The following is a 27,980-nucleotide window of genomic DNA, read 5'->3' on the forward strand; positions in this document are numbered from 1 at the left end:
TTGATTTGTCAACGACGGCCACGTATTTAACATTATAGTTTTAATAAAGTTTTAAATGTTTTCACGTGGAACCAAGGATGATTAGTTGCAATAGAAAATGCTACAAATTATTATTTTCAAAATATATATTTAATGTATTTTTTATAATTGATTTATTTTTTTAAAAAAAAGTAAAGATACTTATTTTATAAATTATTTTATTTTTTATTTTTTGAAAAAAATCATTTATAAAAATATATTATTAATCTTTGATAAACAATAAAGTAATTAAAGTAGAAAAAAGCATGAATTATTCATAATGGAAATTTTGAATTTGCTAAAAAAATGTGATCTCAATTGTGATCTTTTACTCATTCGCAACTTGAAGTTGGAGGAGTGTTTCGTGTTATATATTTTAGGAAATTTATTTTTAAGAATTCTAAAATATATTTGATATATTTAAAATATTTTAAAAAAATTTACATAATATATTTTAGAAAATATTAATAACTTTTAAAAACTTATAAATTTTTTTAAAAAAAAATCATATATCAAATACCCCCTTAAAATTAATTAGTTTTTTTTATTTCAGATTTTCATAATGCTTATTTCTTATCTTATTGCAACTTATAATTATTGTCAAAATGAAATGAAGATTGATGGATCATCCAATATTAAAATATAATCGTAAAACCAAAGGCAATGATTAAGGTTGTCACTTCCTTCTCATATCTCGATTTTAAGATAATATGTTTATGCATTTTTTTTTCATTTTATTTTGTTTTTACAATAATTATAAAAATTGATATAATATTATATATATATATATATATATATCTTAAAAATATATTTTACAATTAAAAAAATAGTCCCATATTTATGATAAAATATTTTTTTTATTTCACAAAAGAGAATAATATACCACCAAAACTTTATTTTTAAACTTTGGTCAGTGAATGCAAATAAGAAGTTTTTAAAAAGAGGAAAAACCACAGGTAATTTTAAAGAAAACAATAGGATTTGGATGAAAATTTACTTTTTAAAGTATTTAATACACATTTTAAGACTCCAAACTCCAAATTACTTGTTATGCTATCATAAGAAGCTGCATTTTAAAATATATTATTTGTGGACCCTTCCCTATTCTGACGAGTTCAATATTCCATTCTCAGAATTCAATATTGAGATACGATTCAGTGAATCACGGTGTGAAAAAACAGCAGAAGTAGGCTGTGTTCAGCCCTTTTGGATATTAGCAAGATCACATAAAATCTGAAACATTCAAGGTTAAACTATAAAACACAATCAAGGTTTATTACTAAGCACTTACTCTGAAACATTCAATGTTTTAAATTGATATCCTTTGTCTCATGAGAGACATTGCCACAGCAACAACGTGATGTTGAATAATTCGCATTAAGTTTTCACAATATTAGGGTTTTTTGGTGGGTAGATAAATTGTATTTGTCTTCCACGAGGTCCTAAAGTATGGTTGGATCAAATTTTTAGACCTAAATTTGGCTTTAAACCCGAAGATATTTGATAATGTAGGGTCTAAGTGCGATTAAGACTAAGTACACCATGATTGAGTTAATTTGAAGTAAAATATTTTTAAAAGTAAGATATAATGATATAGACGTGTATTATTAATTGTTTTATCTAAAATGTGAAATGTATGTGAATAATCAACTTAATTTTAATATAAATATAAATATATTATAAAAAATTATCACTGGTATAGAGTCACAATTAAAAGGTTCCTCAGTATTTTATTTATGAAAAATAATTGGAAGATGAGGAAGAGATAAGGGAAGATAGGAGAACAAGAAAATGAGAGAGAAAAATTTAATAAAATATCTAAAGTCAAGCTTGTTACATTTAGCAAGTGAATAAAATATTAATGAATAAATATTAAGGTAAGTCAAAGTATGGCTCAAGCATGGAGTTGAACCTGTTTTTCAAAACCCAAGTTAACTATGTTCAGAGGACAAGATGTAATCTTAAACACCCCAACAAAAATACAAAGAGGCTCTTTTAACCTTTTATCCTTTGGAATCTAACAGTGTAGAGTTTATAAAGACTGAGCAAGGAAAGGGCCTTTAATTTGGTGGTATTATAAAATTTTCCAGCTTTAGATATATGGAGTTTCCTAAACAGAATTTACATGCATGCACTTTCAATCAACTTACACATTACAACTAAACGGTATGTTGACGAATTCAATTTGCTAATTTTTTCTTCTACAATTTCCTTTTTTAAAAACGTGATACGATAAATACACACTTCAATTATGACATAGAACTTTCGATTACGTGTTATAAACATTACCTTTTTTCACATTGTAATGTTTGATAAATTTTTATTTAATTTAATATATTTATTTCATCGGTATTAAATATAAATTAATTAACAATTTAAAATTAATATCTTTTAAGAAAAATATATGATATAATTATTTTATTTGGACTTGAACTTAAAATCTTATGTTAATTTGTAACAATTTCTTACTCATTAATACATGTATTTGATAGTAATTAGTAGAAAATATTTGGCAAGCTGAATTAAAAGAAAAAATTAATTCGTGAATTATTAAAAAAATTTACTTGTTTCACTTAATCCACCTATTAATTGAGACAATTTACAAATTCTTAATTTAAATTACAATTAATATAAAAACTTAATTATTTAAATATTAATTAATAATTTAATAAATATTAGCCATTAAAATGTAATTAATAATTTTTTATATTATATATATATATATATATATAATTTTTATTGTATTGACAAACTTATAAGTAAATCTATCTGATTCGTAGATTAGATTGAATCAACACTTTTTTAGAAAAAATATTTTTTTTTATTTCACATCTAATTTAATTTAAATTTGATTCGGATCTAGCATTTAGATGTAATGAGTAAATTTATTATTAAAAATTTTTTACATACGAAAAAACTTAAATCTAAAACTTTAATCTCTATTGATAAAAAATATTTTATTTTCTATTACTTACTCACAAGAATACGTTAAATTTAGAAGAAGAAAAAAATCAGCACTTTCCGCTATTTTTAGATAAAAGTTATGTGAAATTCACGTCTTTTAATAAGTTATTCAATTTAAATAACATGTTGCTAATTAATAACTTTGATTTGTAGTTTCATATTTAGAACTACATGTTTCAAACATCAGAATTGATTAACTAAAAAATTTATAGACCATGTGATTTGGGTCTTTTAATTCTTGATTATGAACAGCTAATTGACACGAAGCACATGTGGCTTAAAGGGCACGCCGACTTGCCATATTATCAAAAGGTCGCGCATGCTGGGGGCATCATAACGTTCGGCACGTGTTAGGAATGGGTGCCCATGCCAAATTGTGACTTTGAAAGTAGACACGTGTGCCTCCTTCCTTGATTTGTAGGAACAATCTGCAAGTGGAAGCCAGCATAAGCTTACCAACCCACCCGTTTCATACAAATCTGGTGGATGTAATGCAAATAATCGGACAAAAAATTAAAAAAAAATAGTTTTTTATTATTATTGAGTAAAATTGACCAAAATTCCATTTAAATTCCATTTACTTTTTAATGTGTGGTGCATCTCAAGTGTTAGAAAAAGTGTAAAAAATGTGTTATTGTTTCTTTCCTCCATGTTCTATTCCCTTTGCATGTGAATTGGCTTGTTTGGTGGTGTTTCAATCAACCCATGAGATTTCATCAACTGTCTTATCTGTAGGTATAAATCTAGAAACGAGAGGAAATGAATTGCTACAAGGTTCCCGGATCCTTCATGGTTGGTTCAACCTAATTTGACTTTTTTTTTTTTTTTTTTCAATTCTACAAGTTAGGCCATTTGATTGCACGTGACTTCTTAAGAAATTGTAGAATTTGGGCGCAGTTTTATCTTTTTCCATGTCCTTCCTCTTCTTCTTCCATGTTTTTACGAGGAAATTATAGATGCGTCTACATAACATGTAACACGTGACAACTTTTTTATGGAATTAACTGTTTTAATTATTACTGTATTGATTTTAGCTATAATTAATTTAGAAAACTAACTGTTGATTGAGACGCCGAAATGTACGTATCTCTTCGATCATTGTCCTCAAATGTAAAATAATATTATCAACTCAAGAACCAACCCTGAATCATAGATGGGTGCTTCATTGCTTGGTGCAAGAACCGTTAAAGAGTTGCTAGTTTGGGACCAATAAGGATCGTCATCTACATCAATAGTTCAGAAAATTACATGAAACTTACCAAACAAGTAAATGTGAAAGACTGAAATTACATAATTAGTACAGCCCAGAATGCAAGGTCAACCTACAAGTTTATCATCATTACCCGTTTGGAAATGTTTGTTACATGCACCTGAAAACAGATGCTCATTAAATCAACCAAAAAAAAAGTTTAATATGTTCTATGACCATGGCCACTTAGCATCCCTCCATCTAAACCACCGGTTTCTGGGATTTCCTTCATCTAAACAACCCTGATCGCTTCCTCTTTGTTGCAGATGTCTATTATCATCACCCAATCCACAACATTGCAGTTTTTTGTCCCGTACCAAAGCTTCCTCCCTGTAAGTGGGAGTGTTATATTTAGGGTGTTGGACAAAACACACATTTTTCCACCACAGTTTTATAGCCTGCAAAAAACAAGATAGAGAAGGATGAACATATTGCACACAGTACAAGCAAAAATCAATGAAAAACATTAAACAAATTTAGAACAGACTGGAGATGTTCCAAGGACAACATGCTGGTTTAATTCAAGCATGTAATGATTTAGTTATATCCTCACAAAACTACATGGTTTTGAGCACACATAAAAGATGTTGAAAGAGGGGAGGGGGATAGGGAGGAACCAGAAAGGTGTTGGGAGCTTAAGTGAATCATCTCTTTATTGTTTTCTGCAACTTTTCCATACTTGTGAGTTGATGTTTGATTTCTGAATAGAGGGATCCTCTGATTACGAAGAGTTTATCTACTTAAGCTCAGTTTAGGTAAACTTCTACAAGTTCTTATAAGAGAAAAAATTTAATATAAAAAGTTAATATATTTTTTCTCATAAATTAGAAACAACTTATGTTTTCCTATTTTTTTAAAAATTTTCTCATTTAATTTCTCTAAAAGTAAAAGAAATAAAATGTTTATAACTTATAAAAGAAGTTTTATTCATTTTTTATACTGAATTTTTTTTATAAGGACTTTCTAAATGTTTACCCAAATTGGGCTTTAGTAAATTTCAGTTCCTATCACACCTAAAATTTCAGCGATTTTCAATTTCAGGCCTCTTAAATTGCTTGCCAAAGAAAACTTCTCATAGTCTGACAATATTTGCATTTAATACTTATCATGTAAAAACACAGTAGGAGGGAAAGTATAGCGAAAATGAAGCTTACATGCCAATATATCCATATTGCAACTTTATGAGGCATCAACCAAAAGAACACTGCATGATCTGACTCTGAGGATGAGGACAACTTTTTGGCTTTCAGACTGGCAGTAAAATAGTTTCCATGCTCAGGATGATGAACTGAAATTGATATTGAAAGATTCTCTCCAGGATCATTTGCTTTGATATTCCAACTCCCAAGCATATCCTAAAATAGTTCAAGGAGATGCAAATTAATAAAATGCAAACAAACTAAATTTTTTGTGATTATCATGTGTACAATAAACATCTAAGGCAAACCATGATATATTGAAGACATTATGGTATATATAGGAAAATTTTATTTATTAATCCAAAATCTTTATTACCATCACTTAGTTCCAGTTTCATTCCACTGACATGAACAGGGCTATGTTTACCCTTTATGTTCACAGCATAGTATTTACAAAATTATATAAGTTCATCCCTATAAAAATTTTATTCTCAATTTTACCCCATAGCATGTCTAAGAGAGGTTTCCCCTTAAAAATATGACAATTACATTACAAACAAAACACCGAATGTCAGAATATAGCAGACTGACATATAACTTAATCCTTTTCTGCAACTACCAAAAACTCAGTAGACAGCATTATTTCAGGTTGCTTTCGGCACATGAATAGGAGAACACAAGGAGTCCAAAAAAATGAACAAGCTCTTGATTCTTGAACCAATCAAACATTGGTTAATAACTTGCAGGGCTCTGTCAAAAAATAGTAGTTCATTTCTTGTCACCAAACATATAGTTTTCCCATTACCATGCTTCAATAAACACAAAGCAAGAGAAAAATAATCTCGTTATTTATATATCAGTGCAAATAGACTCAATATTCAGTTTGGGGAGATGAACACCAAACAAAAGTTGCAGAGCAGTGTAAAGCTGACAATAGCCATAAGAGGAAGAAAAAATTACAAGGGTAGAGTGGAACTGAGAGATTAACTATTGTTTTTAATCTGGACAAAATAAGTTTGTTTGAGCCAAAGTGTCCTAAAGACTGCAAAGCTAAAGGCATGGTTTACATACTTTTACAAGCAAAACACCATATGGAAAACGAGAGTGCAGAGATGATATCACACAGAAAAAATTGTTATTCATTGATAATCAACTCAGCTATCAGAACGGGGATTTAGACACAAATAGAACTACAGAAGAACAGAAAAAAATGAAGCAATGATAAGGATGTAAAACTACCAAACAGAAATACACCATCAGTTATAACTGTATGCTGGAAGGAAATTACTAATTAACAACTAACTTCCATGCACACTGTTATGAATTCCTTTTGAATGCTCCTCCGGTAAGACATACCATAAAAGGACTGACATGTAAAGCTTTGGCCACTAGATCAGAATGCGGATTGAAAAGAAAAGATACTCGTTCACCCCACGGTGTATTCGTTACCTGAAACAAACAAATTAATAAATAAATAACCAGCAGTACTGTCAGCAGAGAGCAAAAAACAGAGTTAAACACCTGTCTGATAGGTAAGACTTCTCAACCCTTGCACAACCTTTTCCTAATCCTAGATTTCTAATATTCTGATTAGGGATATTATTAATAGAATTTGAAAAATACAAACATTCTTCATTTATCAAATATTAGAAGTTCAAATGCATCGCGCCCCCCCCTCCCCCCCCAACACACACAGACACACACATAAACCTTAGATTGCTTCTGATTCAACAAAGAGTCCTAGAAAGAAATGAAAGCTTCTACAATTCATGCATTTCCTTAATAACAAAATGAAGGAAAAAACACAAAGCTAGGTCTAATTCTAATTGGTTTGAGCAAGTAAAATGAAGTTGTCAGAGCGAAGATTACCCACTAACAGTTCGTGTAAGGAATGAGGCATAAATTAGAAAAGTCACAGAAACTAAGCAGGGGGAGAATCATTGCTACACACCTCAGCAATACATTTCTTCAAACGTCTAGTAGAGCCGTCAACAGCATAGCAATAATACACACTCAAAGGATTCTGTTCATACCCCACACTAGGAGGGATTGTCAAGAGAAAACTGCAGAATTGGATCAACATGAAGCACATGGAAATAAAAATTTCATAACAGAGTAAAAAAAATCACATTAACTTTTATAACATAAACTAACAGTCACAGAAAACAAAATTGAAACATCAAGGTGAAATTTTGCATGGCTCTGTCAGAACCCAATGAGCAAAAAAATAAAAATAAAGAACATGAATTACATGGGTCCATTGGTATCGGTAATTTGGCGAGCTTCATCGGGAGAAAGATGGTCGTGTGGCGCGTGAGGGGCACGATCGAGGTCAATGAGCGCGTAGCGAACCCGATATTGGAAGGAATGGGTGATGGGATGCCGGCGTTGGTGCCACACTGTGCCTTCATAGAGATATATGGGCCCAGCTTCGTCACTTGAGACTGAAGAAGCGGCGCGTGAGGGTCCCCACCGCCGCAGTAACGCGTGAAATGGAAGGATAAGGGAGAGAACCACTGAGGTGAGGGAATTGTAGACGATAGAGCATAGAAGATACAGTATTTCCATGATTTATTGTTATTTTTAATTTTTCTTTGTTTCTATTTTCTAAAGTATTTGGCCACTCGGATTCTTCTTCAAAGTAACAGTCCTTTCGCCACATCAGCCGTCGTCAAATTTTTTGCGAGATTTTCTTTTAATTTTTTACACTCTTATGTTTAAAAAATGTTTTAATAATAATATACTTTTGAAAACTACCTTTTTGAGAAAGAAAATACTCATAAACATTCGTCAATATTTTTTTTATTATTAAAAGATTAACTTATAATGATCTTAAAATATATATTAAAATAAACAAAATAATATATTTTTTAATTTTTAAAAATAAGGAGTATAATTTTTAAAAATAAAAGGGAGAGTGAGCTTCGTTAATTAAATATGAGAATATTTTTAATATGTCTTTTTTATATGACACATTAAAAATTCTTCTTTTTTTCAAATCTTAATTATTTATGCATTGAATTGAACGTAATATTAAATTTTATTCTTTAATTTCCCTAAATATGTATGATTAATATTTAATATATGTGTTTGTTGACAAGTATTATAAATCTATATAATAAAACACATTAAAATAATTATTATTATGATATTTATAATAAGAAAATATTATTGATATAATATTACGTTAGAATATTAGCTAACAATGAAATATTGTTTATATAATATGTTTTCATACACAATTGTTATCATAGGATATCACATTATAAAAAAAAATATGTTAATAATATTTTACAATTTTTTATTTATGATGAAATAATATATTACTTTTATAATTACAAACTTTATAGATATACAAATTTTGAAGTACATGTTAATTTTTGACCGAAGAAGAATTTATTTTAACCTATTGTTGTGTGAAACATGCGACATGCGAGGTCAAGGGCTTGGATCTAATTAATCGTGCCAGAATACAGCTACACAATTAGTTGGGGGTTGTTTATTGTAAAATCTACTTGGGTTTTGGGGCATGGAGCTAACAGGAGACATTCATCGTGTTTAAGTTTTAAATTTTGTGTCTTAATAATTCTCACATCCTCTTCTCTCAATCAGTTTTGTCACAGACAAAATTAAAATTCAAGATACAGTAAAAAAAGCAGGGAAAAAAAAGTGGTAATGGATGTTGAAGATGAAGCCCATGTAATAGTGTGATTTAGCATGAGAGGACCAGGATTCCCTGCACTAACTACATCTTGCATCTAGTGTACTTTTTACATTTTCCTACCCTGCATGAGATGAGATGAGGTCCCAAATGACAATTGAAACTGTTGTCAGTGTGCAGTGTTGGGTTCAATTAGGCCACCCACTAAGAAAGCATAAGGACCGTCAACTCCTATGTTGTAAGGCGTATGAATGTAATCTTCGAATGGTAAAAAGTCATGGATATTTGAAGTTTATGACGGATTATACAATGTTTCGTGTTTAGTTTGCTGCTTCCATCTGGCTTTATTTTTAACATCCTTTATTGGTTTTTTAATGTTACGGACTCACATAGAAATATGTATTTTGCATATTTCACAAATTATAAATTAAATGTATTTCTTTTTGTTTTAATTGTTTAAAAAAAACCATTTAAAATAAATTTGTTACATTTTAATCTATTATACGTTGTTTATATATTTTATTATATCAAAATTAAAATGTAAAAATTATTAGAGATGTTTAACTATGAGTTAAGCAAATATGATAAGTGGCATTGTTAGAGATGTTTTAAGAATATGAACATTTTAGTATGGTTCTAATTTCTAAAGGAGTCAAGAATTACATGAAACATCATAAATGGTAGTAGGAAAAATAAATTATGCGAAAAAAGTTGCTGCAGTGCTGAACGCTAAGATAGCAACGTAAAAAGCATTGCAACACGCCCAAACCAAACACACAAACTAGAAGCTTTTTCCTCAGTTTCTCCGCCACCCTGTGTCTGTCTTTCTCCCATTGCATTGTGTTTGCCCCTTCTCTTTCTCCTTCTTTTCTTATTTATATTATTCATCGGAACCCTCTCTTTCTTCCTGTCTCCTCATTCGGTTCCTCAACTTCGATCTCTTCGGTGATTCATTCAATGGCGACCCTTTTCCAGGCACTTGGAGCTCCCACAGCATTCTCCGCCTCTAACAAACTCCACTTCCCATCCCTTTCAGGTATCTTTCATTTTTTTTAGAATAAAAATTCATTCTTTGTAATTTTAATTTTTAATTCACTGATCTCATGGAAGCATTGCGGATTGGAGGGAACTATAATTTTTTTGAATCATTGAATTGGGTTGGTCATTGTTCTTGGACATTGCCCATGTGGGTCTTATTCACATTCTATCTTCCTGTAAACGTTTGTTTATTTAATTTTGATCCTGTTTATTCTTCCCAATTTGTCACTCGTGTCAGTGTTAGTTATCTTGGATTTTGGATTTCAAAATGCTTATATATGTTCTTTTCCTTTGATTGGGTAGTGTGGTTTTTCCTGGGGTGAGTATTGTCTGAAATGTTTCTTTTTATTTTGTGTACTCTCTTTGATGATTCAGATAGGAAAGGACAAATATTTGTTGTCAGATCTGATGCAAGGATCCTCAACATAGGAGCTCGTAAGCCTCAGAGTTTGATTACTAATGCTGTTGCAGTAAGTTGTCTCATTCCCATGTTTTTCGTTCCCCCTTTTGCAGTTTGATTTAGGATTGATGGGATAGAGTTTAAGTGGTGTAGTTGTGTTTCTTATAATCTTGTGGATTGTTTGCAGACGAAGACAGATACTTCTGCATCGTCAAAAACTGGGTATGTTTCTTTCTGCCATCAGCTGCTGTTGAGTTTATCTTATACACTGCTATTTTAGTTTTTGAAAATTAATCATGTCTTAAAACACCGTATAGAACGTGAGATGGAGCTAAGTCGATATGTTTACACCTTTTGCTGGTAAATTATCCTCTTTATATAATTTAATTTAACTGAAAACAAATTATCTAGAATGTGAGATGGAGCTAAGTCGATAGGTTTACACCTTTTGCTGGTAAATTATCCTCTTTATATAATTTAATTTAACTGAAAACAAATTATCTGATCCTGCTTTCTTCCTACAATTACTTGTGCAAATCATCTTCTATGGTTTTGGCTATGAATACTTATGCCATGCTTGACCTCCACCTAGCAAATTAAGCTTCTATGTGGATTAGTATTTGAAAATAGTTAAAGCTATAGGGCACCTTAAGGTGCTATGTCTTGTCTCCCCAGTAGCCTATGTGGTGAGAGGCACTTCTCGCTGCTTGTTGACATTTCCCTCCAGCTTCTAAAATGTAACAGAAGTTCATTGATTTGGTTATGTTATTCATTTTGATTAAATTCAAAATAGAGAGAAACTAAGAGTGGAAATTTCCCTTTTATAAACCAACTGACCAGATTACCCTTGTCAGTACTAACGCTCGCTAGTTTACTAGTGACCTTCTGGATGGGAATCCAAGAATGGAAATTCCCCTTTTAGAAACTAACAGACCAGATTACCATTGTTATTACTAAAGGTTTCTACTTTGCTGAGCGGCCTTCTGGGATTTTCACATCTTTTCCCCTCCTTTAGAATGAAGGAATAGAACGCCTCAAAGTAGCCATCAACTTAGTGGATTTGGTGCCATAAGCTAACAAAGGCCCTTGCCTAGGCTCTAAAAGCCAAGCTTATGCAAGAGGGAGCCTCTTGGTCTTTTAGCATAATTGGTGTAGCCATAGCAAGAGCCTTGCTCTTTGCTAATGCTATTACAGCAGTTATCACATATTCTAATTAATTTTGATTGACTGATATGAATTCCATTAAAGAAGTTTTGGCTTAATTTGCACTTTCAAAATAATTGTATATTTATTTAGGCACCAGTTTCATTCCAAGTTATTGATCATATTTCATAAATTTTCAGTTTTTCTCCTTGTGTTTTTATTTTTAAATAAAATATTTGTTCTTTACTCGTGAAATGGGCTCTAGATATGCCTTTTACTCAGAGAATGCACTTTCAAACTATAATTTATTATCACAAATGATAAGCAAACCCCATAGGCCATAAGCTATTTAATGTTATGGTAATTATACTTGTTTTTGTAGTTTAGCCTGGAGCGCGCAAAAGGGTGCTTGGAAGCCATGCTAGCTGTTAAGGGTGTCTGATTTTAATGTTAAAGAACAATCTTTTTTATGTTTTTCCATTTCTTGATTCTGATAAAATTTAGTATAAAAAGAAAATATGTTTGGAACTGTGACAAAGCCAAAAAAGTTGATAAGGGACATTTATTTTACACTTAATTTTGAGCCCCAGTTAATTAGTGATATGTTGAACTTGCTAAAAGCATGCTTTACCATTTGTTGTATGCGCTCTTATTGTCTGTATTGGTTGTAAACATAGGATGATATGACACCAAAAATGATGAAACTGACCAGATGTACATTTCATTCTCAGGCACGAACTTCTCCTTTTTGAAGCCTTACTTGAAGGTTTGGAAGAAGAAATGGACAGGGATCCAAGGGTGTGCGTCATGGGTGAAGATGTAGGTCACTATGGAGGATCTTACAAGGTGACTAAGGGCCTGGCCACCAAGTTTGGGGACCTCAGGGTTTTGGACACTCCTATTGCGGAGAACTCCTTCACAGGCATGGGCATTGGAGCTGCCATGACTGGTTTGAGACCAATTGTTGAGGGTATGAACATGGGATTTCTACTTCTGGCATTTAACCAGATCTCCAACAATTGTGGCATGCTTCATTACACATCTGGAGGCCAGTTTAAAATACCAATTGTTATTCGTGGCCCTGGTGGAGTTGGGCGTCAACTTGGGGCCGAGCACTCACAACGACTTGAGTCATATTTTCAATCAATTCCTGGAATCCAAATGGTGGCTTGCTCAACCCCTTATAATGCCAAGGGCTTGATGAAAGCTGCAATCCGAAGTGAGAACCCCGTGATACTCTTTGAGCATGTGTTGCTTTATAACTTGAAGGAGAGAATTCCAGATGAAGAGTATGTATTGTCACTTGAAGAAGCTGAGATGGTTAGGCCTGGGGAACATGTCACAATTTTAACTTATTCCAGAATGAGATATCATGTCATGCAAGCTGCCAAGACATTGGTGAACAAAGGGTATGATCCTGAAGTAATTGACATCAGATCTTTGAAACCATTTGATCTTCACACAATTGGGAATTCAGTGAAGAAGACTCACCGCGTGTTAATCGTGGAAGAATGCATGCGCACGGGTGGAATTGGTGCTAGCCTGACAGCTGCTATTACTGAAAATTTCAATGACTATTTGGATGCTCCTATTATCTGTTTATCCTCACAAGATGTGCCAACACCATATGCTGGGACATTGGAGGAATGGACAGTAGTTCAACCTTCTCAGATTGTCACAGCAGTTGAGCAGCTCTGCCAGTAATTCACCAAATAATCACTTCCAATAAGGATATGGTTCTGGTAAAGAAATAGCTAGAACCTTTTTTTTCCATTTACTCTTTTTGTTTCACTTCCAAATCTCCATCATCTAAACTTTTTTTTTTAATTTAATTTTGGGTGTCCTTTTCATTTTTTTATAAAATGTTTACACAATTGTCCACCCAATTTGAGGTAGTTTCACTTAGTTCTTTTGCATCATTAATATAGTGGGCTATATGATCTTGTTAGGCCCTGAACACTTTGGTATTTGTACACGGTGTTGAGCATCGCAGATGCTTGTTGTAGGCCAAATTTGAATTCACTTGTATGGATGAATCGGATTGTTTTGTGGTTGGAAATTTAGTCAAAAGTTTATTAGTGATATAAAAAAACATATCATTGCAATACCTTGGGTTATTGTATTACTGTTTTATATATTTTTCACTTTTGGCATTCGAATTGAAATCATCTCTCTATAGAGGAAAAATATATATTTGTAACATTATTTTAAAAAATATTTATGGGAAAATGCAAAAGAAAGATTTGGCATTCTTCCCTTATATTGCCCTCGCCGCCTCATGTACGTGATGCTCTCTTAAGGATGACACAAAGTGCCCAATATGCTAAAGAACAATTTTGGTGGAGAAGCAAAGAAAAGGGGTCAGAGGTAGCCCAGTTTTGTTAAACTTTTAGAGGAGTTTTTATATAAAAAAATTTATATAAGAAAGAATTAAATTATTTTCATAAATTAGAAATAACTTATTTTTTCAAATTTTATTAAAGTTAAATGAGAGAACTAAAAAAAAAGAGAGAAACATAAATAGATTTTAACTTGTAGAAGAAATTTTATTATTTTACTTTTTTTTTTTTTTTACTTTTATAAGTACTTGTTGAGAAATTTATCCAAATTGAGCCATTATCTCTCCACCACAAGATACATCTCAAGGCTATTGTTTTATTTGATTTTGACATTTTGAAGCTTCAATTTTGTTATTCTTATACTTTAGAGTTGAATTTAAACAATCTATAATAGTTAAATTTTATTTAAAAATTATTTATTATACTTTTTGTATGTCTAATGTGTTGCTTTATAACCTCGAGTAGTATGAAGGTATGCATTGTGAATTGAAGAAACTAGGATGGTTAGGCCTCGGGAGCATGTCAAAAATTTTAACCTATTCCAGGAAGAGGGTATCACGTCATGCAAGCTTTAGTGCCAAGACATTGGTGAACTATGAGTATGGATCCTGAATACATTAGATCTTTGAAGCCATTTGACATTTACACAATTGGGAATTCAATGAAGAAGACTTGTGGGTTGTTACATGCCAAGTTAAATGAATGTTTTTCACTACAATCTGTGATTTTAACTGGTAACAAGTTTTTTAGAATTTTTACACACTACTTTTATTGGAACATTTAATGCTTCTTATTTTAAAATTTTAAAAATACTTTCCAAGTATATTGAAAAGTAAATGTGTGAAGAAATGTCTTTAAAAGGAGTTAAGATCCAACAATGATGATAAATAATATTGTTCCATTCTAACAACGTGGTAAAGGGAGAGAATAGAGATGTTCATAATAAAAGAATGGGTTCCTAAATGAAACAATAAAAGCATAAGAAAAAGATGAAAGTTGAGGAATGAAATGGAATAAAACTCATCAAAGATAAAATTATTTAGTTATAATAAACTGAAAATATTAAACTATTTTGCCTATAATACCAGTTGAGTGGGCCAAAATCTTTGATAAAATCTTATAATATATGAATATGATGCATAAAACTAGTGATGACCAAACTAGTAAGATATGGTTGGTAGATTAACTTGAGGCAGGTTAACTTGCCAAAAATGATAGGATGAGTTGTATTTTGTAACCCGTTCTTTTAGGTAAGTTATTTGAACGTATCAAATGCAGCCTTAGATTGTCATTAGATGGGGAAAATTAACTTAAAAGTTAAACTTGCTTAACCCGCAAACGTCATTATTTTTATTCAATTTTAAGATGAGTTCAGTGGGTTAACTAAGTCAACTTACAAGTTGACTCATATAACCCATCATTTTTTATCAATATTAGTCAAGTTTATTTATTAGATGCTTTTTTAATTATTTTTAAGATAAGTTGATTAGTCAACCCATTTTAAAATGATATAGACTAACTTTTGTAACTCATTTTGCAAAATAACTCACCCTTTTCACCCTGTTCTTTAGTTAATTTGTTGCAAGTTTAGATAGATGAAGATAATTTCACAACTATTTATACAACAAACAACCTCAATTTTCTTCTAACTACTCTTCTATCTTTCTTATTTGTCATTTTCTTCACCCTCCACTATCTATGCATTGTATGTCTCTCTTTTAATTTATTTTAATATTTTTATAAGTCAAAGTATTAGATAACTAATGAATAACATTGAATGACATGTTTTAATTTTATTTTTTCGAGATTTAAATTCAAATCAAGAAACACTTTTTAATTGAAAATCAAGTATTAGATAACTATATATCTATATAATTGCAGTGATTCCCATCCTAAAAGAAACTTTTTAATGACAAAAATATATGATGAATTTAATTGAAAATATTAGTCATTAAATAATGAAGTGCATATGTTGTCACAAACAATTCATGTCTTGAGTTACAAAGTGAGTGGTCTGAATTGTGTTATTATGTTGAATAAACTACAAAGTTTTAATGTATTGTATGATTTATTTCAATTTAGATAAAATTTAAAACCACAATTCTTAAGAAGAAACAAAAATATAATAAATGACTTTTAAAATGAAGATTATATCACCCACTTTTCAAATGACTTTTTAGAGATAAAATTTTATGATAAGTTTGGTTTAAAATATTAATCATCAAATGATGAATTGCATATTTTGCCGCAAATAATTCATGTCTAAAAGAAGCACTCGTTTATTATAAAATATTTAAAACAAACAGTAGATTTTTTAATGTATTACATGTTTTTTTTTACTTAACAATTTTAAAATCACATCTCTTCTGAAACAAAAATTATTAAAACCGAGGAAAATTTGTTGAATTAAACTGAGTATATATTGTATAATCAATTCTGTTAACACTAAATATTAAATTTAAACACTTATATCACTTAATAATTTTCATAGAATGTAAAATTAGTTGATCTAACTCTTGAATAATCTTATATTATCTTCTTAATTATGCATGTCAATTTTTATATGATTTAAATATTCATAATCATATTATATAAAATTTAATATTTATTTATATTTTAAAATATATTATATATTGTAATAAAGTAATATGATTAAATACCTAATATTTTTTAATAAAATTTTATAAAGTTGATATATATTTAATAAAAATATTCAAATCAACAGTTAGGTTAGTCAATTTTAAATGTTATAAAAAATTATTAAATGATATAAATATTTAAATTTAACATCTAATATTAACGAATTTTTATTGATACACATACATACATATAGTACATACATATAGGTTGAGATAACCTGATATTATCTTTACATCAAATATAATTTTTTTCTTAACAACTTTTTATCTTTATTTTTTTTATTATCATTATCCTTCTTTATCTATGCATCATATGTCTTTCTTTCATTAAATTTAATATTTTATATTTTAAATTATAGAATAATAATTGAATAATATTTTTTTAAAGTAATATGATTAAATACTTAATAGTTTTTTTAATAAAATTTTATAAAGTTTATATAATAAGAATTTTCAAATTAATGGTTATGTTAATTAATTTTGTATTTTATAAAAATTTATTGTCTAAATTTAATATTTAATATTAACAAATCTTTATTTATACAATATATATATATATATATAAATAAAAAATTAAGACAAGTTGACACACACCGTTCATTTCTTTTCTTTTTTTTATTGTCATCCTTCTTTAAGGTTTTTTTTTTTAATTTAATATTTTATAATTAAAATTATAAAGTAACAGTTGAATAACATTGAATGACATACTTCTTTTTTATTTTCTTGATATTTAAACTCAGATAAAGACAAATTAAATATTAAATATTTGTAGTTACTTTATAATAATAGTAAACTTAATCCTTGGTCAATTATTTTTAAAAAAAATCACATGATCACTTAAAAAATTATATCACTTTTTAAAATTATCGTATAACTTTTATATTTTAATATTTAACATTCATGATAAGATTTTATTGTTTAGGTATGTAGTTACATTCTTATGTAGAAAGGATATTCTTAGTTGATATGTTTCCATATGCACATGCATGTTTATGTATTACAATATTTATTATGACTTTTTGGGTGTAAGTCTATTTTTTTTTAAGGTTCCACGTCTTCCAAAAATACTTTTCATAAATTTGAAATCTTAATATCTGAGAGGCCTTTTGATTATTAAACTTAATCTTACCACTTGAGTTAATCCTTAATGGTAGAAAAATAAATGCATATTAAAACTTAAATATAAAAATACATTAGTGTTAATTGTACTTGGAGGTGAATCTTAATACATAGTTATGATCCTTTCACATGATTCAATTGTAAAAAGAAATATATTTACAGAAATACTCTAAAAAGTTATGAAAGAGTCACATTAAAAGAGACTAGAATGGGTTCAATTTTATAGTAAGTTTAGATAGTTTAAAATGAATTTACACGTCTTGCTTTTTTTATATGACAAATATAACATTTTTTTTTTCTAACCACTCTTCGTCTTTATTATTTTTCTTATGTCATCATATTCCGTTCTCTATGCATTGTATATCTCTTTTTTATTTAAATTTTTAAAATTTGTATTTAAAATTATTAGGTAACTAATGAATAACATTGACATTTTTTTTTAAATTTAAAGTTAAATTACAAAAAATTAAAATATAACTATTTTCAATTACTATAAAATTGTAGTGATTTTAATCCTAAAAAAATAGACTTTTTAATAATAAAATTTTATAAATTTGACTGAAAATATTAGTCATAATTAATTACATAGGTTGTTACAAAGTCTTTATATTTGAAAAAACTTATTTATTATAAAGTGAGTGACAATCAAGTTGTATGTGCTTTAATTTTTTTTCTAATGTATGTGCTTTATTTACTTAAATAAAATATAAAGTTGTAAATTTATTATAAGAGTTTTTCTAATTAGACAATCAAATCAAACTGTTTTCAAACTATTAAATTGATAATTAAAAAATTAATAAAATTAAAAAAACTTTTTTTATTATGATTCAATTTAGTTTCTGGTCCCATTGTTATAACTTAATTAAAACACACCTATAATTTATTAATATTAATCATTGCTTTCTTTAATATAATCTTAATATTGTATAAATATAAGTTACAACACTTCTATTTACTCTATATTTTCAATTCTTACAATTGAATATTATTTTTTATAAATAAATATATCATTTTTTCACATTTCTATCCTTTTAATTATAATTTTTTATTCTTTTTCAACAATTAAATTAAAAATCATATAAAAATATAGATTTTATGAAAAAATCATTTTATAAAGTAAAATAAAATAAAATAAAATAAAATAATCCAAAATTAAACTATAAAATAAAAATTTGAATTAGTTTGGTTTTGATATTACTTTCAAATTAAACTAAACTAAATTACATGTTATTTTTTTTGTTCAATTTGGATAAAATTTTAAATAAAAATTGAACAAAATTAAACTATAAATACCTCTATATTTTACAAAAAATAAAAATATAATACTGTCATTGTTATACAAAAATGAAAATTTTTTAAATTAATTTTACTTTTGAACTTGAAAATAAATTGTTAAATGAATCTGTATGTATTAATTATAAATTTAATACAGCATATCAAAATTCTATTTTTTGTAAATCCAAAAAATTACTTGTATAGAAAGTTTGGTCATTAACAAATGAATAAATTATGATTGAATGAATTTAGGCAATAATATTAGAAAATTTTACACATACCTACGAGATGTACATAAGAATATAATATTTTATATAAATAATTAAATTTAGATTGTACAGTCATATATAAATATTTAAAATTTTGAAAATTTAAAATCTTTTAAAGGTATGTAACTTTTTAAAATTATCATATGATTTTTATATTTTTATCTTATAAGAACATATTTAGAGGGTTGAGCCCCTTTTATATAAAGTGAAGTCTTTATAAGTTAAGTAAAATTATATGTAATAAAAGACAAATTATTTTCCTAATGAGATATAAAAAATGAAAAAAAAAAAAAACACTAAGGATTAGTATCCTTTAGAACAAAAACCTAGCATTTTACAATTTTGTTTATGAGATAATTTTAAGTGGAAAAAAGAATATTTATTTGATGGAAACCTTTATATAAAATTTTTAAATGAAATGAGAGTTTTTTTTTTATATATAAACCTTTTAAAATATCTTATAAACTAATATTTTTAATTTTTTTAATTAATAAAGTTTTGTGTTTTTTTTTCTTTTTGCTAATTCTTCTTCTTCCACTTACCTTTTCTTCTTTTAGGCTTTATTTGGAATGAGAAGGAAAAAAAATGTTTGAAGGGTAAGGAAGAAAAGAAAAAAGAAGGAGAGATGATTAATACAAAAACCTCTAAATTAGAGGAACTTAAAAACATATGATTAGGAAAGTTTATAAACTCTCCCTCACTCATAAAATTTCTCAAGTAAAAAGTTACATTATATAAGTCTTCATTTTTTTTCTCTTTCTTCCCAAAAACCAACTCTTAAATAAAGTCTTACCTTCAACTATTTTTCTTTCTCCTCTCTCTAAACTTTTAAACAAAACTTAAAAATCTAAACTTGATCCTTGGATTTAGATTATAGTGAATTTGAATTTAAAATAATTATAGATATACGTGCACATAAACTATTTTATATATATATATATATATATATATATATATATATATATAATAAGAATTATTCTCAAATAAGAAGCCTTTATATTTTAAAATATTTTTTTTATCATAAATGACTTTTGTTAAAATTTGTTAGCTTCTTAAGATAATATTCACACTAGATCAATATCTTTCCTTAAAACTAGTATAAATAAAGCTGAAATATTGGCATGCTTTCTCACGTGAAGATATACTTTCTCACCAAAAAATAATTCATTTTGATCCTACTAAATTCATGTTGAAATTTTTAGTTTTTGCTTTAATTATGAATCTTTCTTTAACTTCTGATAAAGATGATAAGAAGAAAGGAAAGGCCTATATTTACTCTTATTGTAAAAGAGTAATTTGCAGTTGCCAAGCTCATAAAAGACATCAAAGGACACATCGAGGTGAGATTAAGCAGCAAGTCAATCAAAATGATGTGATTCCTTCCTACAATTTAATGGATATCACCAAATCTAACGTTGGGTGTTGTAATACTCCAAAGGAAATTTCTTTTGCAGAGATACTAGAAACAATCCTTTTGCAATAAAAGGTAAAGTGATAGTTTTTTTTAAAATTTTCTATTTGTTATAGTTTGAATAACTAAGCATTTTAAATGCAGGGAATTATTATGACAACAATGGACAAGGAGACAACACCTTATTGTTCATGTCTCCCAATTATCCTTCTACAAGAAACAACAACGCATCCTTAGCAACTTTTGTTCAATCTAAAGTGGCTATGCCCTCTACTCAATCTTTGAACAATTCAATTTATATGGGTTCCTCTAGTAATCTTATAGGCTCTACAGCAAGTGCAAGCTCTTTTGTAAACTTTTCATTTGGTGTTGGTAGCCCACAGTTTTTTATAGAAAGCTTTTCTAAATATTTATGTAACAATCTTAAAAAAACTAAACATCACGACAACAAGCTTTCAAATTCAAACACAAATCCTTCATTTCTACTTTATCATAAGACTGAATTTGGTTTATTTAATAGCCCAAATCCCTTTCTAGAAAATTATCATTGACAAATTTTCTAACTCAAATGAGCTAAGTGTGGTTGACACCCAAACACTTATTGTGAGTTCAAACAAAAATTATAATTATAATATTGAGCAAATTGTTGAGAGAGTTAAAAAGCACAACAAAAGTGAACTCGAAGATAACTTTGTTTGGATCAATCTCGCAAAAAAGGCTAACTTTAACTTTATTCCACCTGTCTCTTATGAAAGAGATATGATAATATTTCTTTCTACAAAAAATACTAAGCGTGAAACTAAAGGTGCAAGTATCTCTCAGGATGAAGCAAGTGTTTTTACTCCAAATAATATAGATTATGTAAAAGAAAAATATGAAGTGGATTTGAATCTTTCCCTTCATCTGTAAATTTGTATTTGTTTTAAATAAATGACATGTATATGTGAAAATTTGTTTACAATCAATTTTTCAGATATATATGTGCTTGGATAGTAAAATTATTAATGTATTTTTCAATTAATTTATCTTATCTCTTATGATGTGTGCATTCTTTAACAAAATATTAAATTCTTAAAAAATATATGGTATGAAATTAATTATGTTTAATGAAAACATATAGTTTAAGAAGAAAAATTTTAAAACATGTTTAAGAATCTATAATTCCCAAAATGCCTTACAATTCTTACATGTTATTAAAAACAAAAACAAAAACAAAACCAAAGAGTGTAAATTTTATATTTTGATCAAACTATTAAAATTGTTTTAAATATGAATTAGTTAAAATTAAATAAAAGCATTCTTACACCTTGATGACTACAAAAATTGATATTTTTACTATTTAACAAGAAATATACACACTACAGAGAGAGTGATAAAAATGAAAGATAGGGCAAAAATATATAAAAATAAAATTAAATTAAAAAATCAAGACTTTCAAGACAATCATTAATGGCAATGATAAAATTTTAACAAAGAAATTGTTCATTAACTCATTATTATTTATTCATATAATGTTTGCATTCAGAGATATTACTCATTCATTTCATTAAAGATGTTAGCAACATTTTTTTAATATCTTTTTGAACCTTTTTTTTTTTATTATAGATCTAATTATGTACAAGTCCCATCAAATATAAAATATAAGTTTTGTTAAACTCAACCTTTAGAGATGATGATAAGCAACTAATAATAGTAAAATTTTATTAAAAAAAAGTATTTATTGTATTTTTATAACTTTAATACAATGATTGTGTACTTTTTTTATAAAAATTTTCTATTTGTGAATGTTTAAACCCAGCCCTAAGAGTTGAGGTTAACAAAATCTTAAAATATAAGTCTGGATTATTAAAGAGACATACTAAATTGTGTTATCTGGTTTTTATGTTAAGACAATTATATATTATTCTAGGTACATGTAATTATAAAGATATAACTTTTAAAAGGGTGGACTATTTTAGGTTAAAGATAAAGGAAGAGGAAAAATAAGTAAAAAATTGAAGTGAAAGGATAAAAAATATTAAAACTATATTAAAAATTATGATAATAATATTTTTTATTTTATTTTTAAAGATTAGTAGTTAGGATGTGTGTGTGTAAGCATACATACTAAAATGAAGAGAGAGATAAAGGTGTTTCCAGTTCAATTAGATTTAATTTGTACTCAAAAAATTATTTGAATGGTATAAAAATAATTTTAAAATTGATCAAACTAAACTACAAAATATGGTATGGTTTCATCAACTTTATCAATTTTTATTTATTATTAATATATTTTATTTTTTAAAATTTAATTTATCATTATATGAATTTTAATCTATTTTTAAATTTAGAGTAAGTAGTAGCTTAAAAATTGAAATGAGTTTATTAAAAAAATTAAAAATAGAGAAAATAAATAACTATTAAAGTAAAAAATATAAAAAGAAGTAAATTATTCAGAGCCAAAAAGATATTCAATTGAGAAAAATGAGAATTTAAAGTAAATAAAAATGATGCACTATATATTCATATAACACTGTGAGAAAATTAAGTAAAATAATAATCTTTATATAAAAATAAAATAAAATATAGTATAAAATTATTGTAAATGTGATTATTTTGGTTTGATTTGATTTTAAGAATTGAAACCGAAAATCAAACTGAATTACAATATAAAATTTATTTTTTTTATTTGGTCATTTTTTTAATTTTTTTAAATCATTTTAATAGTTTGAAAATGGTTTGATTTGATCTTGAATATCTTTAGAGGCCAATAAAAAGGAAAGAGAGAAAATAATAAATATGATAAAATAAAATAAAAATATTGTAGGTTTTGAAAAACAATAAAAATATTTTTTAAAAAATCAAGATTTTAAGACTATTAAAAGTGGCGGTGCTAGTCTTAACTCAGTGAAACAATCACCCCGCTTGTCATTATTTTTTTACATAATTTTTATATCTAAAGAAAACGTCAATATTATATTAAATATGAAAAAAAGATAGAATTGCATAAATCCATTCATAAACTTTAATGACTTCAAAAATTGACATTTTTACTTTCTAACAAGAGATATATAAAATAAAATGAAGAGAGAAAGCAACAACAAAGAAAATAATTAATATGATACAAAAGAAAGAAATAGTGTAAAATATGGGCATAAAAAATATGAAAAAAAATCAAGATATTTTCATGTAATGTAAGATAAGTTAAAAAATTATAAAAATAGTTAAAACTTTTGAGATTATTGATCTTAGCGGTGGAATACTTGACTCAAAGAATGAACTATTATTTCACTTATTATTTAAGCAAATACATTTTATTTTTAGATAAATCTTTAATTAATAAGTTATATGTTAAATAACCATAATTGTATAAATTTATTCTTATACATTGACATTTTTAAAAATATACATTTTAAAGTGAAGAAGAGAGTGATTAGAAAGAAAAATAAAATAATAATAAAAATAAATAAATAATATTAGATATGTATTTTAAGATAATAATAATAATAATAATAATAATAATAATGTTAAAATACATTAAAAAAATCAAGACATTTCATACTATTCTTAATAGTAGTTATAAAAAACTTAACAATAAAATCACTCGTCAAATTGTCATTATTTATGTGCATAATATTATATTTTAAAAAAACTTATATTAATGTGTTAGATATGAAAGAGAAATAACTAAATTAACATATTCCAACAATTTGAAAAATTTGAAATTTTCAATAATAAATATAATAAAAATAGAAAAAATTATTGTAATATATATATATATATATATATATATATATATATATATGAGAAATGAACTTTTTATACCAGTGTAAGTCTAAAAACTCTTACATATAACTAAATTTTTCTTTTAACTTAAATTTAATAGTCAGTAAAGTAATAAATTATAACTCGTTAGATTTAAATTAAATGAAAAGCTCAAATTAAGTGTAAGAACTTTTAAACTTACACCGGTATAAGAAAATTCTGCCTTTATATATATATATACTATTATTGATGGTAGAAGACTTAATGAATCAATCAATCTTTGTCTTATTATTTATGTACATAAATTTTACATATTGAGAAAACTTTAATTTTTGTATGGAATGGAAAACAATTGGAGTTAGATAAATTTATTTGTGCACTTTGATGACTTTGAAACTGTCAATAATAAAATGTAATTAACAAATAATACTTGTGTAAGATAAGTCTAAAAGATAAAAATATAATAAAAAATCTAGACTTTCAAGATTATTTATTGTAGTGATAAAATTTTATCTTAGTAAATAAATTACTAATTGACTTGCCATTATTTATGCATATAATTTTGCTTCTAGGAAAATCTTCAATCAGTGTATCATATATTGAATAACTAAAATTAGATAAATTCATTTATGCATTTTGTCAACTTATAAAATTTACTTTTTTTACTCTCTAACGAGATGTATGTTAAGGGTTTGTTGAGCACACCGAACTTTCATTTTAGTAATAGGAAGTAAGAGTCCAAAGGAACTTGCTTGATATTTAATAATTTTACACCATTATTCTTGTAAGTCTATTGAAATTTATGCAAAAAAAGAGTATAGTGTTTAAACATTGTTTACATAAAGCAAAATTCAATTTGATAGATATAAATAAAGATATAAAGACTAAGTTTAAATATCAATGCAAAGGAATGTTGGAATTGAACTTCACATAATCTTCCTCTCTATGAATATCTCAATATACTGATAAATATTTACCCTCTTATCAATATTAATGCATTAATATAGATATTCTTAGTTTAATCTCTTAGCATTAAAATTCTAAGTTACTACTACAAATATCAATCTCTTGTATATTTATAGAAGTTTCTTGCATTAAATAGTGTGCTTATTGCAACTAATAAAATAATATCTTATTTATAGCAACATGCTTTATTAGGTGATTCATTCCAAATTTTAACCTAGAGAGTATTTTTCAATCAAACCTAAGTTATAAATCAAGTTCCATTTGGTCAAAACATAATAAGCATTAAGAATGAGAAAGAATCACTAACATTGATAGGAAAGAAAAATATTAACAAATGTATTTTAAAATATATATAAAAATGAGTTAGCTACATTCAATCTCAACTAAGAGAAGATTAACTTCTCATTGTTATGAGAGTAATCGCAATGCACCTAAAAGAAAAGAAGAAACTTGTAGATTCTCCACCTCATGCTCTAAGGATGATGAAATGATGTTTTTTTTAATCCTTTTAAGATATCTTCAAAAATTCTCTTTTCGTCTATTTATATCTCGCTTTAGCGTACAAAATTGTGTTTTTCTCATTATATCTTGTCATTATTTGTATGCATAATTTTTGTATTTGGAGAAAATTTTAATACAATTATTAGAAATGAAATAATTACAATTGGATAACTTCAAAATTTGACACTTTCTCATCTAGCAGCAAATATAAAAACTAAAGTAGAGAGTAATAAGAAAAAAAAAATATGATTACAATACATAAAAAAATAATATAAAAAATAATCAATCTAGTTAAGATTGTCAGTATTAGAAGATGAATCACTTGTCAATTTGTTATTAATTATGCATATAATTTTCATATTTAGAGAAATCTTCTACTAATGTTTAGTTATAAATTGGGTAGAATTAAATAAAATTGCACCTTAACGACTTTAAAATTTGACATTTTTACTTTTTAATAAAAAAAACTAAAGTGAATAGAGTAATAAAAAAGAGAGTCAATAATAAGTATAACAAAAAAGATAAATAATATATAAAATATGTATAAAAAAAAATAATGTATGTATTTAACTATCTTAAATGGTGATGATGAAAAATTTGACTCGAGAAAGAAATCATATGTCTTATATCTATACATATAATTTTGATATTTAAAAATGTCACTTATTTATTTATAAAAAAATATCGATAATATATTATTTAATAATTTTTATTATTGAATTAATTACACGCAAGGTCAATCAAATATAAAATATAAGTTTAAATTATTAATAAAACATAAAAAGTTGTATTATTTACTTTTTACAATGAGGCAACTGTATTAATTATTACAGGTTTACATAAATATAAGGATGTAATTTTAAAGAAGGGTGAAATGTTTTAGGTTGGGGAAGAGAAGAAAGTAGATTAAAAATTCACTTAATTTAAAAATAAAACTTTTTACCAAATTTCTCTAATATTTTTAAATTAATAAACTCAATTATCCAAACTAGACATGTTCAATTTATGAATAAAAAATTACTCAAGTCTTACCAAACTAATTCTATTTTTCTTAATTTAGATAATTTTTTTTCCAAACTCAAACCAATCTAGTACCATGCTTAAAAATTTCTATTTACATCCATGGAAGGTCACTTCGAATGTCCTACCAGTGCAAGTTTGATTTTGATTTTGAATTCTAATAAACACAATTGTGTTGATACTCTCATCCTTAAGTCTTGTCTCAAGTTCTTTCATCTTTATGTTTACATGTATGTAGGTTTTTAAAGCACACATATATAATTATAAAATTTTAAAAATATGTATAATTTTTAAATTATTCAAATTCTTTTTTTATAAAAAAATTATTTATATTTTAAAAATAAATTTTTTATTCTGTTAAAAAAATAAACCTTTTATTAATTAATTTTTAAAAAATTATTCTGTGGTTTATTTTTAGACCATCTATGTTGGACCGATCTGTATACATTTTTATAATCCGAATTAATCATAGATTCAATCAGTTTAATCAATTTCACAGTAACTCAGAAAAATTTAGCAATTCGATCTCTAATTCGATTGACAAAATATATTCACAGATCGAATATAAAAACTTTACAGCATATTAATTCATTAAAAAAACACTCAAGCTATGAATGAATAATCTGAAACGCTTGCTCGATAGAAAAGAAGACATGCTAATATTATAGGTGTTCATGGTTCTTTTGGTGTGGTATGGTGGGTTGAATTGTTGAAATATGTACCTATAAAAAGTGAATCCAAATAATGTGTTTGAAGTGAGGATTTTGGAGGGGGAAAAAAAAAAGATAAAGTATTTTTTTTTTAAATAAGAAATATAAAGTGTTTATAAAAGTAAGAATTCATTGGAAAAATTTATAATAGTTTATAATTTTATTGTTTAAAAAATTATTAAATAAAAATATTCTAAAATAAAAAAATTTATTATATATTTTTCTCAGTCTTACAATATGTCAGTGTATTTATGGAGTCAATCGTCACTTCACTCTAATTTTTTAAAAATAAAAAAATTTAATAACATATTTTTTAATACATTTTTATTTATTAGTTAAATTTATTACAAATTATATAATTTTTTTTATTTTTAA

The 27,980-nt window shown here is 26.6% G+C and overlaps 2 protein-coding genes across 3 annotated transcripts; one reads left to right on the forward strand and one right to left on the reverse strand.

Annotated features, from left to right (window-relative positions):
• Positions 1-4,109: 4,109 nt before the first annotated feature.
• On the reverse strand, positions 4,110-7,986 carry LOC113852661. Its single transcript, XM_027482995.1, has 5 exons — positions 7,622-7,986; positions 7,322-7,433; positions 6,727-6,819; positions 5,386-5,586; positions 4,110-4,629 (listed from the first exon to the last, which is right to left on the reverse strand). The coding sequence occupies exons 1-5, from the start codon at positions 7,936-7,938 to the stop codon at positions 4,402-4,404; spliced, it is 951 nt and encodes a 316-aa protein (XP_027338796.1). The 5' UTR covers positions 7,939-7,986; the 3' UTR covers positions 4,110-4,401.
• A 1,821-nt stretch (positions 7,987-9,807) lies between these two features.
• On the forward strand, positions 9,808-13,673 carry LOC113874253 (pyruvate dehydrogenase E1 component subunit beta-2, chloroplastic). 2 transcript variants are annotated; one of them, XM_027512488.1, is made up of 4 exons: positions 9,808-10,067; positions 10,445-10,539; positions 10,657-10,691; positions 12,344-13,673. In XM_027512488.1, the coding sequence occupies exons 1-4, from the start codon at positions 9,989-9,991 to the stop codon at positions 13,314-13,316; spliced, it is 1,182 nt and encodes a 393-aa protein (XP_027368289.1). In that variant the 5' UTR covers positions 9,808-9,988; the 3' UTR covers positions 13,317-13,673. The 2 variants fall into 2 exon arrangements, with proteins under 2 accessions (XP_027368289.1, XP_027368296.1); XM_027512495.1 differs by lacking the exons at positions 9,808-10,067; positions 10,445-10,539; positions 10,657-10,691 and adding an exon at positions 10,763-10,829 and having other exon boundaries at positions 12,344-13,378.
• Positions 13,674-27,980: the final 14,307 nt, after the last annotated feature.

Source organism: Abrus precatorius, unplaced genomic scaffold (assembly GCF_003935025.1).
Source record: "Abrus precatorius isolate BTA unplaced genomic scaffold, Abrus_2018 Scaffold10, whole genome shotgun sequence".
NCBI classification, from domain to species: Eukaryota; Viridiplantae; Streptophyta; class Magnoliopsida; order Fabales; family Fabaceae; genus Abrus; species Abrus precatorius.